This window comes from Heteronotia binoei, chromosome 1 (genome assembly GCF_032191835.1).
Source record: "Heteronotia binoei isolate CCM8104 ecotype False Entrance Well chromosome 1, APGP_CSIRO_Hbin_v1, whole genome shotgun sequence".
In the NCBI taxonomy this organism is placed as follows: Eukaryota; Metazoa; Chordata; class Lepidosauria; order Squamata; family Gekkonidae; genus Heteronotia; species Heteronotia binoei.
Window position 1 is genome coordinate 270,466,201 of NC_083223.1, and position 19,650 is coordinate 270,485,850.

At 49.2% G+C, this 19,650-nt stretch overlaps 1 protein-coding gene across 1 annotated transcript; it reads left to right on the forward strand.

Moving 5' to 3' along the window:
• Positions 1-10,800: 10,800 nt before the first annotated feature.
• On the forward strand, positions 10,801-18,940 carry LOC132584181 (protein S100-A9-like). Its single transcript, XM_060255990.1, has 3 exons — positions 10,801-10,904; positions 15,061-15,244; positions 18,572-18,940. The coding sequence occupies exons 2-3, from the start codon at positions 15,083-15,085 to the stop codon at positions 18,764-18,766; spliced, it is 357 nt and encodes a 118-aa protein (XP_060111973.1). The 5' UTR covers positions 10,801-10,904; positions 15,061-15,082; the 3' UTR covers positions 18,767-18,940.
• Positions 18,941-19,650: the final 710 nt, after the last annotated feature.

The window sequence follows — 19,650 nt, forward strand, 5'->3', positions numbered from 1 at the left end:
GCTCATCCAGGGATTGTTATACAGCTGCACATACTATTCAATGGACAAGGAGGTGGAACTCTTAGGAGGAGGTGGAACTCTCAGAAAGGTGCAGGAACTGCGCTCCTGTGAGCTCCCGCTGAATCTGAGGCCTGGTCTTAAAGGGGCTACTGGATCCCAGCTTTGTTCTATTGCTTCAGACCAACATGGCTGCCCACCTGGATCTATCTAGGCGGTAGGTGATGTGAAAGACTTATTCTTGAGACCCCAGAAAGCCACTGTCGGTGTGGGTAGACAACATTTATCTTGGATGGACCAAGGGTCTGATTCCGTATAAGGCAGCTTCATAAGGTTGCAAGTCCCCCGCATTCTGGAGTGCGTTTGTACCAGAGTTTTCCCTCCCAAATGGCTAGAGCATCTGGGAAAACCATAGAGTTTCCCCGGAAATGCCTAGAGTGGCCACTGCGCGATGTTGCCAGTGCGATGACATCACTCCCGGGTGATGTCATTGCACCGGTGACGTAGGAACCTCCCAGGCGCAAGAACCCCTGCCTGGACCGGGGGCTTGGTAGCCTTACAGCTTCACATGGCGTATTCTCTGTTTGCTTCATGCATTATCCTCCAGCATCGATTTCTACTGATGCAATACCATTTTACAACATGCCATCTAATGCAGTAATGCAATTTTCTGCATGGTTTCTGTGTTCTGAACCATGGCTGATATTCCACGCTTGTTGAAGTTTTCTGTAATCCTGCTCCGGGTATGTTGCTTCTTAGATGTCTCATCCTATTGTGTGTGTGTAAGTGGGTGGGTGGATGTGTCACCTTAACGCTGTGCAATCTTCTTGGTGTCTCAGTGTGAAAAACAGGCTACAAACCCAGTAAAATAAAATAAAATAAATGTTAGGAACGTAACAGAAGCCATGTTGGATCGGACCAATGGCCCATCCAGTCCAATACTTTATGCCACGCAGTGTCCAAAACCCGGGTGCAATCAGGAGGTCCACCAGCAGGGCCAGAACTCCAGAAGCCCTCCCACTGTTGTTCCCCAAGCACCAAGAATACAGAGCATCGTTGCCCCAGACAGAGTGTTCCATCTAGACCTTGTGGCTAAGAGCCACTGATGGACCTCTGCTCCATGTGTTAATCCAATCCCCTCTTGAAGTTATCTATGCTTGTGTTCGCCAATGCTTCACATACATAAGAACATAAGAGAAGCCATGTTGAGTCAAGCCAATGACCCATCCAGTCCAACACTCTGTGTCACAAAATGGTCAAAACCCAGGTGCCATCAGGAGGTCCACCAACGGGGCCAGAACTCCTGAGACCCTTCCTCTGTTGCCTTACCCAGCACCAAGAACATAAGAGAACATACAAGAAGCCATGTTGGATCAGGCCAACACCCTGTGTCACACAGTGGCCAAAACCAGGTGCCATCAGCAGGGGTCGTTGTAGAAAAATAGGTGGTGGAGCTCAACCAGGGATTGTTATGCAGCTGCACCTACTATTCCGTGGACAAGATAGGTAGGTGGGGAGGAGGAGGAGGAACAGTCAGAAATGTTCAGGAACTGTGCTCCTGTGAGCTCCTGCTGAATTAAAGGCCTGGCCATCAGGAGGTCCTCCAGTGGGGCCGGGACACTAGAAGCCCTCCCATTGTCACCTCCCCAGCACCAAGAATACAGAGCATCGCTGCCCCAGACAGAGTGTTCCGTCTAGACCTTGTGGCTAAGAGCCATTGGTGGACCTCTGCTCCATGTGTTAATCCAATCCCCTCTTGAAGTTGTCTACGCTTGTGGCCGCCAATGCTTCCTGCAGCAGTGAATTCCATGTGGTAATGAATTCCACATGTTAATGGCTGACCCTGGTTAGCTTTTGAAGAAGAAGAAGAAGAAGATATTGGATTTATATCCCGCCCTCCACTCCGAAGAGTCTCAGAGCGGCTCACAATCTCCTTTACCTTCCTCCCCCACGACAGACACCCTGTGAGGTAGATGAAGATATTGGATTTATATCCCGCCCTCCACTCCGAAGAGTCTCAGAGCGGCTCACAATCTCCTTTCCCTTCCTCCCCCCCCCACAACAGACACCCTGTGAGGTAGATGATATTGGATTTATATCCCGCCCTCCACTCCGAAGAGTCTCAGAGCGGCTCACAATCTCCTTTACCTTCCTCCCCCACAACAGACACCCTGTGAGGTGGGTGGGGCTGGAGAGGGCTCTCACAGCAGCTGCCCTTTCAAGGACAACCTCTGCCAGGGCTATGGCTGACCCAAGGCCATTCCAGCAGGTGCAAGTGGAGGAGTGGGGAATCAAACTCGGTTCTCCCAGATAAGAGTCCGCACACTTAACCACTACACCAAACTGGCTCTCCCTCCCTTTGAGACTTCATATGAAGCTGCCTTCTGCTGAATTAGACCCTTGGTCCATCAAAGTCAGTATTGTCAACCCAAACTCGCAGTGGCTCTCCAGGGTCTCAGGCAGAGGCCTTTCGCATCACCTATGACCTGGATCTTTTAGCTGGGGATGCCGGGGATTGACCCTGGGACCTTCTGCATGCCAAGCAGATGCTATACCGCTGAGACACAGCTCCTGCTAGCCTGGACCACAAATTGTACCCATCGCCCGAGGAAGCCATCCTCCTTGCAAGCAGATAGGAAAAGACAGTCCTCCTTCTGATTGAAAGCTTGAACCCATTTCCATCTTTCATCCCCTCCCTCAGGCAATGGGGAAGAAATTCTCTGCAGTTCTCCACCAAGGGATTTCCCCTCTCCCAAACTGCAGCGCTGGCACGTGCATGGGAAATTCTGCGTGCGTACACATGAGCGGCACCCTCTGTTCATTAGCACCGTGATTCTTTAAACTCCTTTCCTGATGTAGATTGCTTCCAGGTAGCCATGAAAGATTCCCTAACCTGGATAGTCCAGGCCAGCCCTTATCTTCCCAAATTTTACAAGCTAAGCAGGGTTAGCTTGTGGCCTCCCATCCCTGCCTAGTCTTGGGATGGGAGGCCACTAAGGAATAGATGGGTTGCGGCGAGTGTTCCCTCTAAGCTGAGTTAGCGTGAGCCAGCTCACAGATTTTGAGCCTCCAGCGCACACATTTTTGTCTTCGCTCAGGAAAGAGGACCCTGGAACACACTGATTGGTGCAGCAGCTCACAACTTTAAAGCCATCCTCCACTGTGTTTTAATGGCTCCCTTTTTTTTCTAACAAAGCGGCCCCATGGCGCAGGGTGGTAAAGCAGCAGTACTGCAGTACTGTGGTCTGAACTCTCTGCTCACGACCTGAGTTCTATCCCAGCCAAAGCTGGATTCAGGTAGCCGGCTCGAGGTTGACTCAGCCTTCCATCCTTCCGAGGTCGGTCAAATGAGTCCCCAGCTTGCTGGGGGGAAAGTGTAAAAGACTGAGGAAGGCGACGGCAAACCACCCCGTAAAAAGTCTGCCGTGAAAACGTTGTGAAAGCAACGTCACCCCAGAGTCAGAAACAATTGGTGCTTGCACAGGGGACCTTTCCTTTCCTTTTTTTTTTCTAAGGGCAAACTATAATGGATGTTATAACCTCTTGAACATATATGAACATATGAAGCTGCCTTATACTGAATCAGACCCTTGGTCCATCAAAGTCAGTATTGTCTTCTCAGACTGGCAGCGGCTCTCCAGGGTCTCAAGCTGAGGTTTTTCACACCTGTTTGCCTGGACCCTTTTTTGGAGATGCCGGGGATGGAACCTGGGACCTTGAGACTCTAGAGGAACCATGCTCTCTATTTAAACTAACAAAGCCAGAATGTTGCCTAGATTTATGGCACTTCGCACCTACGACAGCAGTCTGCCTTTTTTATCACCCTCCAGTGTTGTTTCAGCCCTGCTTTGTCCTGACACTAACAACACACAGATCCCTGTTTGTGATCCTTTTAATCTGCTAAAAAAAACCCCCAAAACATTCCCATGATTCTACACCGCCCACTGTTACATTAAGAACTGCTGCTTCCATTCCCATTTTATTATTTATTTATTTAATTTATATCCCGCCCTCCCCACCAAAGGCAGGCTCAGGGCGGCTCACAAACCATTTTGTCTGATGAAGTCTGCTGAAGAGCATCCGAAAGCTTACATTCCGAATAAAACTTAGTTGGTCTTAAAGGTGACACTCGTCTGCTGCTTTGTTCTATAACTTGAAAAGACAGTAGCTCACAAAGTAGAATTTTTGCTCACAAGACTCTGCAGCTTTGAGGGAACGTTGGTGGTGGGGGGGAGGGAGGCTCCAGCAAACCACCTCTGAATGCCTCTTGCCTTGAAAACCCAACGCTGTGACTTGATGCAGGAAAGGGGAAAAAAAAAATCCACCAAAGAAGCCCTTTGGAATGTTAAGAGAAAAGGAAAGAGAATCACAGAATCACAGAGTTGGAAGGGACCTCCAGGGTCATCTAGTCCAACCCCCTGCTCCATGCAGGAAATTCACAAATACCTCCCCCTCCACACACACATCCCCAGTGACCTCTGCTCCATGCCCAGAAGATGGAGAAAACTCCAGGATCCCTGGGGCCAAACTGGCCTGGAGAAAAACTGCTGTCTGCCCCCAAAGTGGTGACCAGCATTTCCCTGGGCATGTAAGAAGGGGCCATGAGAACTAAGCCCAGATGCAACCCTTCCTGCCCTCCATCCCATGATCTGCCTAAGTTCACAGAATCTGCATTGCTGTTAGGTGGCCATCTTGCCATTAAGAACATAAGAGAAGCCAAGTTGGATCAGGCCAATGGCCCATCCAGTCCAACACTTTGTGTCACACAGTGGCCATAAGAACATAAGAGAAGCCATGTTGGATCAGGCCAATGGCCCATCCAGTCCAACACTTTGTGTCACACAGTGGCCATAAGAACATAAGAGAAGCCATGTTGGATCAGGCCAATGGCCCATCCAGTCCAACACTCTGTGTCACACAGTGGCCATAACATAAGAGAAGCTGTGTTGGATCAGGCCAAAGGCCCATCTAGTCCAACACTCTGTCTCACACAGTGGCCATAAGAACATAAGAGAAGCCATGTTGGATCAGGCCAATGGTCCATCCAGTCCAACGCCTCTGCTTGAAAACCTCCAAGGAAGGAGAGCCCACCAGCTCCTGAGGAAGCCTGTTCCACTGAGGAACCCCTCTTAACATCAGGAAGGTCTTCCTAATGTTGAGCCAGAAACTCTTCTGATTTGATTTCAACTCATTAGTTCTGGTCTGACCTTCTGGGGCCACAGAAAACGACTCTGCACCCTCTTCTATGTGACAGCCCTTCAAGCACTTGAAGACGGTGATCCTACCACCTCTCCATCATCTCTCTCTCCAGTTGATCTGGAGAGAACTTCAAACAGTTGAGCACAGTAATAAGATAAGATTTTTTGAACTTCAGCCTCCTGGTTTTAAGTAGGGTTGCCAAGTCCAGTTCAAGAAATATCTGGGGACTTTGGGGGTGGAGCCAGGAGACATTGGGGGTGGAGCCAAGAGCAAGGTTGTGATAAGCATAATTGAACTCCGAAGGGAGTTGTGGCCCATCACATTTAAAGGGACTGCACACTTTTAAAATGCCTTCCCTCCATTCGAAATAATGAAGGATAGGGGCACCTTCTTTGGGGGCTCATAGAATTGGACCCCCTAGTCCAATCTTTTTGAAACTTGGAAGGTCTTTTGAGGAGAGGCATTGGATGCTGTGCTGCAAATTTGGTGCCTCTACCTAAAAAAAACAACAAAAAAAACCAGCTCCCCAAGATCCCTGAGGATCAATTCTTCATTATTCCCTATGGGAATTGGTCAGCATAGGGAATAATGGGAGTGCCCAGCAAACATTTCCCTTCCCCCCTCCCCCGCTGTCTGATGATCCGGAAGCAGTGGGAAGGCCTCCAAGCTAGGGGATCCCCTGCCCCCACCTGGGGATTGGGAACCCTATTTTATGGGCGTTGCCTCCCGTTACCCACAAGCTGGATATTTAAAAATACCAAAACAAAAATACACTCATTCCCACCACGACTGTTTTTTTTTTTTAGAACTGTGAACAGGAAGTGTTTTTAGATGAGATCATCTCACAGAGAAATCTGATCTTTCTTTCGCTTTGCTTCGCCTCGTGAAGTGTCTTGTTTTAATTCTCGGGAGAGCGGAAGCTTTAACTCCTTGCAAAACAGGGGAGCTGCCTCTTACAGGGTGGGGGAAGGGGAGGGTGGAGACAGGCCAGCTCAGCTGCTCATCTCCAGATATACAGAGATCAGTTCCCCCTGGAACTCCAGTTTGGTGTAGTGGTGAAGTGTGCGGACTCTTATCTGGGAGAACCGGGTTTGATTCCCCACTCCTCCACTTGCACCTGCTAGCATGGCCTTGGGTCAGCCATAGCTCTGGCAGAGGTTGTCCTTGAAAGGGCAGCTGCTGTGAGAGCCCTCTCAGCCCCACCCACCTCACAGGGTGTCTGTTGTGGGGGAGGAAGGTAAAGGAGATTGTGAGCTGCTCTGAGACTCTTCAGAGTGGAGGGCGGGATATAAATCCAATATCTTCTTCTTCTTGGAAAAAACGGATGCTCTTTTGTTATGAGGGCTGGATTGGACATAAATGAGGCCTTGGGTATTTTTACATTGTTTGATCCAGAGTTTTAGAGTCTTCAAATCACCTGCCACTGTTCCATTTTAATTATTTCCCTTTTACATTTAAACATTTCAATTTGGGGGTGGGGGTGGTGGTGTTGAGTGTCTCTGATCAAAGGGCAGCCGGAATACCAGTGCTGAGTTAAATGTATACGATGGCTTGGAAATCACTGCAAAAAAAACAATACAAATTTAAATTACTAGATGAGGCAAGCAATGATATGTAAACATTTCAAGTGCTGTCAGTTCTCATGCAAATGACTGCACCTTGTGGTGGCTTTTAGAGGAGTCTTTTAAAACGCATGAAAACTTCTACAATGCAAGCCTGAAACGCCTATAGAGAAAAGACCAGATCAAAACTAGCGCGGGGAAAAACGTTGCAGGAGCAGCTCCGAAACTCATTTCACCAAAACAAATGTAGGTGCTTCGGGCAGCAACGATGCAAAATGGTTGTGAGAACATTAGGTAATGTAAAAGGTGAGTTTCCAGTGCAGTGATAGAGATACTGCCAGTGTAAAAACACCTCTTGTTGGGCTGGGCCATGCATGTCATAAAATGTAATGACAAGTACTGAAGAAATAAACTTTATAAAGGACACAAACACAATTAAAGATTTTTTTAAAAAAAACTTGAAATAAATCATGCTTAAAAGATTAGCACTCTTGCAATGTTTTGTTCATATAACAGTCTGATCATTGACCCCTCTTACATAAGAACATCAGAGAAGCCATGTTGGATCAGGACAATGGCCCATCCAGTCCAACACTCTGTGTCACACAGTGGCAAAAAACCCCAGGTGCCATCAGGAAGTCCACCAGTGGTGCCAGGACAGTAGAAGCCTCCTCCCACAGAGGAGGTGGCTGAGAGGTGATATGATCACCATCTTTAAGTATTTGAAGGGCTGTCATATAGAGGATGGGGTGGAATTGCTTTCTGTTGCCCCAAAAGGTCAGACAAGAACCAATGGGTTGAAATTAAATCAAAAGAGTTTCCAGCTCAACATTGGGAAGAACTTCTTGACCATTAGAGCAGTTCCTCAGTGGAACAGGCTTCCTCCTTGGGAGGTGGTGTGCTCTCCTTCCTTGGAGGTTTTTGAACAGAGGTTAGGTGGCCTCTGAGGATCCTGTGAATTTATGGGGAGGTCTTTGTGAGTTTTCTGCATTGTGCAGGGGGTTGGACTACATGACCCTGGAGGTCCCTTCCGATTCTATGATTCTTGCCTCCCCAAACACTCTTGCTCTGTATTATTGCATCAAAATCTGGAGACAATGTCTGTGCTGTAGCAATCTTTAGCATGCTGTTCAGACTTGCTTGCAGGCCTGATAGAAGCCCTCTGGGGACCTGATCCGGCCCCCGGGACACATTTTTGACACCCCTGCTTTGGAGGGTGGTCTCTATGGCATTGTACCCCACTGAAGTCCCTGTCCTCCCCAGGCTCTGCCTCCAAATCTCCAGAATTTCCCCAAATGATCAGACAACCTCTCATGTCTCCTAGAAGTCCTTCTACCTTAGTTGAAAGGAAGCCTTCTTATCTGAAGGTCAAACTCAGGCTCAGAAGGGCTGGAGGAGGTTGCAGAAACCACTACCTTTATCTTCCCTGCCTTGTCCCAAGCCATTGGCTTGATCCTGTTATTGGACAAATATCCAATAGCTGCAACAAATCCAGAAAACAAGCACCCCTTCCTTCTATAGAATGAGACCCTCACTCCAGTTAAGAGTTATTTTATTATTATTGTATGGCAGAGAGCCAATTTGGTGTGGTGGTTAAGTGCGCGGACTCTTACCTGTGGGAACCGGGTTTGATTCCCCACTCCTCCACTTGCAGTTGCTGGAAAGGCCTTGGGTCAGCCATAGCTATCAAAGTGGTTGTCCTTGAAAGGGCAGCTGCTGTGAGAGCCCTCTCAGCCCCACCCACCTCACAGGCTGTTTGTTGTCGGGGAGGAAGGTGAAGGAGATTGTGAGCCGCTCTGAGACTCTTTGGAGTGAAGGGCGGGATATAAATCCAATATCTTCATCTACCTCACAGGGTGTCTGTTGTGGGGGAGGAAGGGAAAGGAGATTGTGAGCTGCTCTGAGACTCTTCGGAGTGAAGGGCGGGATATAAATCCAATATCTTCATCTACCTCACAGGGTGTCTGTTGTGGGGGAGGAAGGTAAAGGAAATTGTGAGCCACTCTGAGACTCTCCTTGAAAGGGCAGCTTCTGTGAGAGCCCTCTCAGCCCCACCCACCTCACAGGGTGTCTGTTGTGGGTGAGGAAGATAAAGAAGATTGTGAGCCGCTCTGAGACTCTCCTTGAAAGGGCAGCTTCTGGGAGAGCTCTCTCAGCCTCACCCACCTCACAGGGTGTCTTTTGTGGGGGGAGGGAAGGTAAAGGAGATGGTAAGCCGCTCTGAGACTCTTTCGGAGTATAGGGCGGGGTATAAATCCAATATCTTCATCTACACACAAGGAAGCATATACTAATTAAAAAAAGAACACGTAACCAAGTTGATACAACAGGTATGCAAACTGATTGAGCAACCCCTCTAAATACAAACATCTAGATTTTCAATCCACTCAGGGAGGAGAGTTCGAAGAGCAGCTCTGTCACATCTTCCTGGAAAGCACGATGTTCACGTTCCTGAGACAGATGGAAAATAGTTTGGCAGGCTGCACCACAATGGCATTTGGGTCCTGGTATTGGGTCCCATTTCAACAACAGGTCTGCCCAACTACCAGAGCCTCTTTGTATTCTATTAGCTGTCTTCCGTACTTTACATGGTTTAATTCTGACTTGCCTCCTCATGGTGCGGCCTGGATAATGCAAAATAGCTAGAACTTCTGGCAGTCAGACAATCAGAGGATCTCCTGGCTACACAACACACATGGAAACAATCAACTAGTTAAGAGTGCCAGCAGTATGATTAGGGAAATCCCAGTGCACAAAAGTATAAATCAGGGATGATGCTGTTTGGCATAAACATGGGTTACATATTCTGGTGGGATAACCTGTATGTCAGGTACGTATTTGCAGAGTCATTCTCTCCCCTTGCAGCATGCAGAATGGAGAAATGGAAACCAAAAGCACAACACAGCTGTAAACATAAGTGCACCACCAGAAAGAGTCACACCTGCCACAGAGTCAGTTTGGGTTCATTTACAGTCACCGAAGCTTTGTTTGGGTCAATTTTGGATGAGTGATTTCCCCAGTACTTGGAGAGAAGGCAAATGCATCAGGCCAGAGATGGGGGTGAATTCTTAATTGAATGCATGCTACCTAGGTGTACACGGCTAACGAATTTAAGGAAACAACACATAAGACAAGGGTGTAAAACATGCGTCCTGTGGGCCGAATCAGGCCCTCGGAGGGCTCCTATCGAGCCCCCAAGCAACTGGCTGTCATCTGCTTCCATCTCCCTCTCTCTTGCTTCCTTCTGCATCACAGCTTGAGCACCCCCTGACACCAAGCCAGCTGGAACTGCGTTCCTGCTCCAAAAAACGCCCTGGTCTGTTGCAGGTGGGGTAGCCGTGTTGGTCTGGACTCTGAAGCGATGGAACAAAGTTTGAGTCCAATGGCAGCTTTAACCAGCGGGTTGAAATTAAACCAAAAGAGTTTCCGGCTCAACCTTAGGAAGAACTTCCTGACCGTTTGAGTGATTCCTCAGTGGAACAGGCTTCCTCCTCGGGAGGTGGTGGGCTCTCCTCCCTTGGAGGTTTTTAAACAGAGGCTAGATGGCCATCTGACAGCGATGAGGATCCTGTGAATTTAGGGGGGAGGTGTTTGTGAGTTTCCTGCATTGTGCAGGGGGTTTGACTAGATGACCCTGGATGTCCCATCCAACTCTATGATTCTATGATCCCTTTCCATCTCTCCCATCTCCTGTGAGAGCTATGGCTGACCCAAGGCTATCCCAGCAGCTGCAAGCAGAGGAGTGGGGAATCAAACCCTATTCTCCCAGATAAGAGTCTGCGCACTTATCTACTACACCAAACTAGCTACCCATTTGCCTCAAATCCAAGGCCCTAGGACGAGGGCCCACTGTGAAATGAATCATCCTTGCAGCAACAACTCCAGCCTCTGAGGTGTGGAAACCTCTGTCACAATCCTTCCTAGCAGAGACCCGTACCAAGGAAGCCATCCTGCATTTGAAATCAGGGCGTGACGGGTGCTGTCCCTCCTTGCTCAATAGGAACGATCACTGGAGAGGTATGGGTGCTGACAGAGGGAACACGAGCCAGACGCCTGCACCGAGAAGAGTATAAAAGCTTCCTCTTCACCCAGACTTCTCAATTCACAGCAACGCGCAGCTCCGCCGATCTTCCTTCCTTTTGAACGGTGGGTAAGTCTCTCCCTCTCCTTGCAGCTGCCCAAGGGGGCAGTTGGAACTGTCATAGCCTGACTTGCCAGACTTCATGCCAATGTGCTTTGCAGATTTGGTGGCCGTTTTCCCAAGGAGGCCTGGCCTCCCACGGCTACAGCTTATGGGGTGGTCAGGACAAACATTCTGAGGGTGAAAGCCTCCATTGTAGCCCCCAAACTCGGTCAACGTAAGAGCCACATAGACTAAACAGAGGTTTAGGAGCCACAAGACATGAACATCAGATGTTTGAGAGCCGCGAGATGTGAAAGAAGGGAGGGAGAAAGGAAGGTAAATAGATTGGGGGCGGGGGGGAGAAAGAGGTGGGAAGAAAGCAACTTTAAATGCATTCTCCAAGTTACCGGCTGCCTTGGCCTGAAGATGTGATTTAAATGCATTCTCCAAGCTGGCTGACAGGGCAGTGGGGGCTTGGAGAGCCACACGATATGTGTGAAAGAGCCACACGTGGCTCCCGAGCCACTGTTCGGGCCACCCCTGCCCCAGACCATGCTCTTTGGCCTGGAGAAAACGGCTCCCCCTAAGTCTGGGAGTATGACCCAATTGCGTTGGCTTCGTTGGGGAAAACTTTGCATATACTCGCCCTGTCTTTTATTTAAGGCAAGAAACATTACCGGCCAGGTCAGAACCCCCTGTCCTTAGCAATTTGACGTGCTATATTTTGAGCATAAAGCAGCCCCGTGGCGCAGAGTGGTAAAGCTGCAGTCCTGCAGTCCGAGCTCTCTGCTCATGACCTGAGTTCAATCCCAGCGGAAGCTGGTTCAGGTAGCCAGCTCGAGGTTGACTCAGCCTTCCATCCTTCCGAGGTCGGTCAAAGGAGTCCCCAGCTCGCTGGGGGGAAAGTGTAGATGACTGGGGAAGGCAAGGGCAAACCACCCCGTAAAATAGTCTGCCATGACAACATCGTGATGTGACGTCACCCCAGAGTCAGAAACGGCTGGTGCTTGCACAGGGGATGACCTTGACCTTTTTTAATTCCAGGGGTATGACTTGATTGCATTGGCCTCACTGAGTAGAACTTTGCATATGCTCGCCCTGTGATTTATTTAAGACAGGGGTGGCCAACGGTAGCTCTCCAGGTGTTTTTTGCCTACAACTCCCATCAGCCCCAGCCAGCATGGCTGATGGCCGGGGCTGATGGGAGTTGTAGGCAAAAAAACATCTGGAGAGCAACCGTTGGCCACCCCTAACTTAAGACATCAAACATCAGAGCCCCTGTATATTTTGGGCTTGCATTTCTGCCAAAATTGCCTCTTTAAGCAGCTTGTAGGAACCCAAATTTAACAAACAGGACAACATTGGCCAGAAATATTCCTCAAATAGGTGGGCTCCCAGCTGAAGCTGGGACTGGTCAAGATGAAGGGAGATTGTGGGGGGAATCACCCATTGTTAATGTATTCCTCAATATTTGGACAATAAACTCCTTGGAGTGTTGGCATGTCTCCACAAATGCAATTGGGCTACCACCCAGTGTTCCCTCTAAGCTGAGTTAGTGTGAGTGAGCTCACCGATTTGTAGCCGCCAGCCCACACAATTTTTGTCGCAGCTCAGGAAGGATGGCCCCAGAGCACACTAATTTACTCAGCACCTCATAGCTTTCATGCCGGTAGAAATGGGAAACCAAGACCAGACCTCAGGAAGTTCCAGGTCTTTTGCCGTCTGCACGATCTAATATTGCTCCTTGTCTCAGAGATAAGGATCAACAATTGCCTTCACGGGAGAAGCTGCTGATCTTCACAGGGCGTGGTGGAGAAGCCAATGTTTTATTTTCTGGTAATTGGTTTGAGAAGTCTGAGACAGATAGACACGTGCTCTGCGGGGTGTTCCTTGGTCCATCAAAGCCAGTACTGTCTACTCAGACTGGCAGTGGCTCTCCCAGGTCTCAGGTAGTGAAAGGTCTTTCACATCACCTCCTGCTTAGTCCCTTTAGTTAGAGACCCTGGGGATTGACCCTGGGGCCTAGAAGATTGAAACTGGAGTTTTCTGCAGATGCTCTACCCCCAAGCCAGTTCCATTTAGTTCAGTGTTTGGTGGCTATTGGGTTGTTAGGGTTTGTAGAATCTTTCGGGCTCAAGTGCCGTGTTCTACTGGAGAAAGTTTTCCTTCCAGACGTTTCGTTCTCAGCTGCGGAGAACATCCTCAGTGGTGTTGCAGCCGGAGCAGGCGCTCTGACCTTCTTGGCTGCTGTGCATTGAGTCAGCAGCCAAGAAGGTCAGAGCTCAATGCACAGCAGCCAAGAAGGTCAGAGCGCCTGCTCCGGCTGCAACGCCACTGAGGATGTTTTCCACAGCTGAGAACGAAACGTCTGGAAGGAAAACTTTCTCCAGTAGAACACGGCACTTGAGCCCGAAAGATTTTACAAACCCTAATAAAACCTGAAATCTTTGCTATTGGGTTGCTTCCAGAAACTCAAAGGCCAGAAAAAAAGATGTCCATCCTAGGGTTGCCAATCCCCAGGTGGGGGCAGGGGATCCCCCAGTTTGGAGGCCCTCCCCCTGCTTCAGGGTCATCAGAAAGCAGAGGGAGGGGGAGGGAAATGTCTGCTGGCCACTCCATTATTCTCTATGGAGATGGATAGGGTATAATGGATAATTGATCTGTGGGTATCTGGGGCTCGGGGGGGGGGGGCTGTTTCTTTAGAGGCACCAGATTTTCAGCATAGCATATGATACCTCACCTCAAAACACTCTCCAAGTTTCAAAAAGATTGGACTGCGGGGTCCAGTTCTATGAGCCCCCAAAGAAGGTGCCCCTATCCTTCATGATTTCCAATGGAGGGAAGGCATTTAAAAGGTGTGCGGTCCCTTTAAATGTGATGGCCAGAACTCCCTTTGGAGTTCAATTACGCTTGTCACCACCTTTCTCCTGGCTCCACCCCCAAAGTCCCCAGATATTTCTTGAATTGGACTTGGCAACCCTAGTCCATCCCCTATTTCTTGTCTCTCTGGTACTGAGAAATAGACAGTCTATGAACCTGGAGGTTCCATTGAGCTATTAAGGCTGATGTCTGTTCTCACCAATTAGAAACCCATCTTAGCCAATGGCCGTTGCTACATCTTCAGTCAGCAAATCCTTCCCTTGCTTCCTACTCTGGAGAGCCAGTCTGGTGTAGTGGTTAAGTGCGCGGACTCTTATCTGGGAGAACCAGGTTTGATCCCCCACTCCTCCACTTGCACCTGCTGGAATGGCCTTGGGTTAGCCATAGCTCTTGTAGAAATCCTTGAAAGGGCAGCTGCTGGGAGAGCCCTCTCAGCCCCACCCACCTCACAGGGTGTCTGTTGTTGGGGGGGAGAAGATAAAGGAGATTGCAAGGCGCTCTGAGTCTCTGATTCAGAGAGAAGGGCGGGGTATAAATCTGCAATTCTTCTTCTTCTACTCTATCTGTTACCTCCACCTCCATTTGCAATAGTTCCCTCACCACTTCTTCTATTTGCCCGATGAATTAACATTTCGATGCATCCATGGAACTGAACTGTGACTTACTGAAGCTCATGTTGATACGAATTTTTGCAAAGTCTTTAAAGTGCTCCTGGAGTTCCGCCCAATTTAGGTCCAACAGACTGATGGAGCTACCTTCTTGGAATAGGGCTGTCAATCCCCAATTGGGGGCAGGGGATCCCCAGGTTTGGATGCCTTCCCCCCACTTCAGGATTATCAAAAAGCTGGGGAGGGGGAAGCATCTGCTGAACACTCCATTATACCCTATGGAGACCGATTTCCATAGGGTATAATGGAGAATTGACCCATGGGTGTTTGGGGCTTTGGGGGGGCTGCTTTTTGAGGTAGAGGCACCAGGTTTTCAGCATAGCATCTGGCACCTCTCCTCAAAACACCTCCCAAGTTTCAAAAAGATTGGCGCAGGGGCTCCAGTTCTCTAAGCCCCGAAAGAAGGTGTCCCTCTCCATTATTTCCAAAGTGGTGCGGTCCCTTTAAATGTGATGGCCAGAACTCCCTTCAGAGTTCAGTGATGCTTGTCACACCCTTGCTTCTGGCTCCACCCCCAATGTCTCCTGGCTCCACCCCCAAAGTCCCCAGATATTTCTTGAGTGGGCCCTGGAATTTCTGTCAATTGTTCCTCTTCCTCACTTTATGTTTCTTAAATGTCACCTCACATCAGGTTCTTCTGAACACTCACAGAGATGTCCTGTAACAAAACTAAGCTGGAACAGGCCTTTGAGTGCGTGGTAAACATCTACCACCAGTATTGCATTCTGAAGCCTGTCGATGACTACCTGCAACCAAAAGAGTTCGAGAAATTGATGAAGGAACAAGCCCAGGACTTCTTGTGTGACACCACACCGGTAAGTGACTTATGAAGAGATGGCAAACTATGGCTAATGAGGGATGAGGCTGTAAACAGTTGGGGAAATGGGCCTTTTCTTTCTTCAAGCACAAAACTTTGAACATAAGAGAAGCCATGTTGGATCAAGCCAAGGGCCCATCCATTCCAACACTCTGTGTCACACAGGGGCCAAAAAACCCAAGTGCCATCAGGAGGTCCACCAGTGGGACCAGGACACTAGATGCCCTCACCCTGTTGCCCCTCCCAAGCACCAAGAATACAGAGCATCACTGCCCCAGATATAAGAACATAAAAGAGAAGCCATGTTGGATCAGGTCAATGGCCCATCTAGTCCAACACTCTGTACACACAGTGGCCAAAAAACCCAGGTGCCATCAGGAGGGCCAGGACACTAGAAGTCCTCGCACTGTTGCCCCTCTTAAGCACCAAGAAATCTTGAAGCCATCCATGCTTGTAGCTGCCACCACCTCCTGTGGCAGTGAATTCCGTGGGTTAATCCCTCTTTGGGTGAAGGGTGATCTAGTCCAACCCACTGCACAATGCAGGAAATTCACAACCACCTCCCCCATACATCCCCCCAGTAACCCCTGCAGTATGCCCGGAAGATAATAAACAAACAAACAAATGAAACCCTCCAGGAACTCTGGCCAAGTTGGCATGGAGAAGAATTGCTTCCTGACCCCAAAGTGGTGGATTGGCATTTCCCTAGGCGTGTAAGAAAGGGAAGCACTGATGCAACCCTTCCTGCCCTCACAGAATCAGCATTGCTGTCAAATGGCCATCTAGCCTCTATTAAAAACAGGTTGTTATTAGTATACTCTTTATGAGTTTTGGAGTGAGTTGCCACTGTTATGGTAAACCTTATCTGCAATCTGAAGAGATACAATCGAGACACTGGTTTACTAGTAACCTCAATGGGAACTAGACCATGCAACCAGTACGCAGCCCTCTTTTGTCAACATGATGCTTAGTTTCTGGCTCTAAAGGTCTAGTTTAGTTTAGTTATGATTTATATCCCGCCCTTCCCACCAAGGTGGCTCAGGGCGGCTCACCGCACATCAAATCTAACATAAAAAAATATTAAGTTTAAACATTTTACACAGTTAAAAACATTAAAACCTAGCAGAAATCTAATAGAACTACACAGAAGTGAACACAGAAGTTTCTAGAAGTGAACACAGAAGCCTGGTGAAGCTCACACTGGTGTTATTTATGTCAGATCGACCGATTTGGACTCTGAAAACGTCACTTTTACTTGGGTCTCACACATGAAGCTGCCTCGTACTGAATCAGACTCACGAGTCCGGCTTTTGCCCAGGTCATGGGACGGAGACAGTGCTGGTTTCCCTGGTGGATGATCTCCAGTGGCATCTGGATCGAGGCGGCTTGGCAGTGCTGATGCTGTTAGACCTGTCGGCCGCGTTCGACATGGTCGACTATCAGTTACTGACCTGCTGCGTCGCCGACGCGGGGATTCAGGGGTTGGCCTTGCAATGGCTTTCCTCTTTCCTCACTGTTCGAGGACAAAGGGTGACGATTGGGGGAAAACTGTCCTTGAGACACCCACTTAATTGTGGGGTGCCACAAGGGACGGTGCTCTCCCCGATGTTGTTTAACATCTACATGCCCCCCTTTGCCCAGATTGCCCGGAGGTATGGGCTGGGTTGCCACCAATATGCTGATGACACCCAGCTCTATCTACTGATGGACGGCCGGCCTGATTGTGTCCCAGAAAATCTGGATCTGGCGTTGCAAGCTGTGGCAGGATGGCTTAGGCTGAGTAGGTTGAAGTTGAACCCAGCGAAGACAGAGGTCCTTTGCCTGAGTCGCGGCGGTCTGGGCAGGGAAATCCCCCTACCAGCATTTGACGGTGTGCCCCTGAAAATGACGCACAAGGTCAAGAACTTGGGAGTGCTGCTGGAGCCTGCCTTGACAATGGAGGCCCAGATAGCAGCCACTGCTAAATCCGCCTTTTTTCATCTTAGGCGGGTGAGGCAGTTGGCCCCCTTCCTAGAGCACGGCAACCTGGCAACAGTGATCCATGCAACGGTCACCTCGAGGTTGGACTACTGTAACGCCCTCTACATGGGGCTGCCCCTGTGCCAAACCCGGAAGCTACAGCTAGTGCAGAACACAGCGGCCAGGCTGTTATTGGGGCTCCCTAGGTGGGAGCACATTCAGCTGGGACTGCGGGAACTGCACTGGCTGCCAATAGTATACCGGATTCGTTACAAGGTGCTGGTTATTACCTTTAAAGCCCTATATGGTCGAGGACCTGTCTACCTTAGGGACCGTCTCTCCCCATATATTCCCCAGAGGGTACTGCGGTCTGGTTCACAAAATCTATTGGTAATCCCTGCGCCGAAGGAGGCCAAAGGGAAAGTCATCAGAGAAAGGGCCTTCTCGATTGCAGCCCCTCACTGGTGGAACCAACTGCCAGAGGAAGGGCGGGCCTTGCGGAACCTTGCCCAGTTCTGCAGGGCCTGCAAAACCACTCTCTTCCAGCTGGCTTTTAACTAATATGGAACTTACATCATAGAAGGAGTACCGTGGTCATTGAAAAACTGAGAAACTGATATATATATAACATCAAGACCTAGCACCTAATGAATTTTGACTGTTTTAACTGTAAAATGAATAATTTTTATAATGTATGACTTACAATGTGTATTGTTTTAACTGTTTAAATGTTTTTCTGTTGTGAGCCGCCCTGAGCCTGCTTCGGCGGGGAGGGCGGGATATAAATCAAGCGAAATAAAAATAAAATAAATATTGTCTATTCAGGCTGGCAGTGGAGTGCCTCTTCAGCATCTCCTACAGAGGACTTTCCCATCACCTCCTGCCTGGTCCTTTTTAACTGGAGGTGCTGGGGATTGAACTTGAGACTTTCTGCATGCTAAGCAGAGGCACTGCCACTGATCCACAGCCCCTCCCCTTGATTCACCGATATTTCTTCATTCAAAGTTCTGAAGAGGTCAAGTCAGGACTTTTTTTAATAGCTGGAACTCCTTTGCATATTAGGCTATGCCCCCTTGCTGTAGCCATTCCTCCAAGAGCTTATAATAGGCCCTGTAAGAAGAACATTGTAAGCTCTTGGAGGATTGGCTATCTCGGGGGGGGGGGGAGTGTAGCCTAATATGCAAAGGAGATCCTGTTAAAAAAGAAAAGCCACGGGTCAAGTCTTGAATTTTGCTGCTGCGAGGATTATGTCCCTGATGGTACAATAATGCCCGGTAAAAAAATGGAAATGATTGCATCGGAAGTTTCTTTTTCCATGGTACTAACGCAAACAGCCTTTCCTGCTTCTTCTTTTTACAATCTGTAGACTAACATGGACCAAGCCGCCTATATCAAACAGATCTTTAAAAAAGCCGACAAGGACAACAATGGGCACCTCAAATTCCCCGAATTTCTGTGCGTGCTTGCGGCCACCCTTGACAATGCCCACCACAGATCCCATGACTTCGGCGAGGGACAAAAAGGACAAGAACACGGGCACGGGCACGGGCACAGCCACTGATTCTTCAAGGCCCCGAATACTCCGTTACGGCACCCGCGGGCTCTCTCCGTAAACAATGACATCGTCCGCAACAAAGCGAACCTAACTGGGCATTAGCTGGCAGTCATCGCTGTCTTGCATTTTGCTTTGTGGGCCATCTAAAATAATAAAGTGTGCTTCTGAAAAAAAAAAAAATCTCCATCTCCTCTTCTCGTGTTTGGGATAGGGAAAGAAGGGAAAGGGTCGAATCACAACAAGCGGGGGAGCCCTTTTTACAGAAGGTTGGGGAGGCTACAGTCTGGGCCGCTACTCATTTATCACATCCCGTGGGGCTTTCCTACGTCAAACCAAAATGTCCCCTTGACTCCCTTTTTAAATGGACTCTGCCACAGTCTACAGACACAGTGGGGTTGCCAGCCCCTATATGGGACCTGTGGATCCCCTAGAATCACAGCTCCTCTCCAGACTACAGAGATCAGTTCCTGAGGAGAAAACGGGTGCTTTGGAGGGAAGACTCTACGGCAGGGGTGGCCTACGGTAGCTCTCCAAATGTATTTTGCCTACAACTCCCATCAGCCTCAGCTAGCATGGCCGATGACTGGGGCTGATGGGAGTTGTAGACAAAAAACAGCTGGAGAGCTACCGTTGGCCACCCCTGCTCTATGGCATCGCACCTCGCGCAACTTCCTGTCCTCTCCTGGCCCCACCCCCAAATCTCCAGGAGTTCCCCAACCTGGAGCTGGCGACTGGTGAGGAACTGATCACTTGAGCTGGGGAAGCAACTGCTAGCGAGGGATCGGTCCATCGCTTATCTGTAACCCGGTAGACGTACGCATCCCAAGTTCATTACGATGCAGATTCCAAGCGAAGGTCCAAACAACTTGTTGTCTGTGAATTCTTCAGCC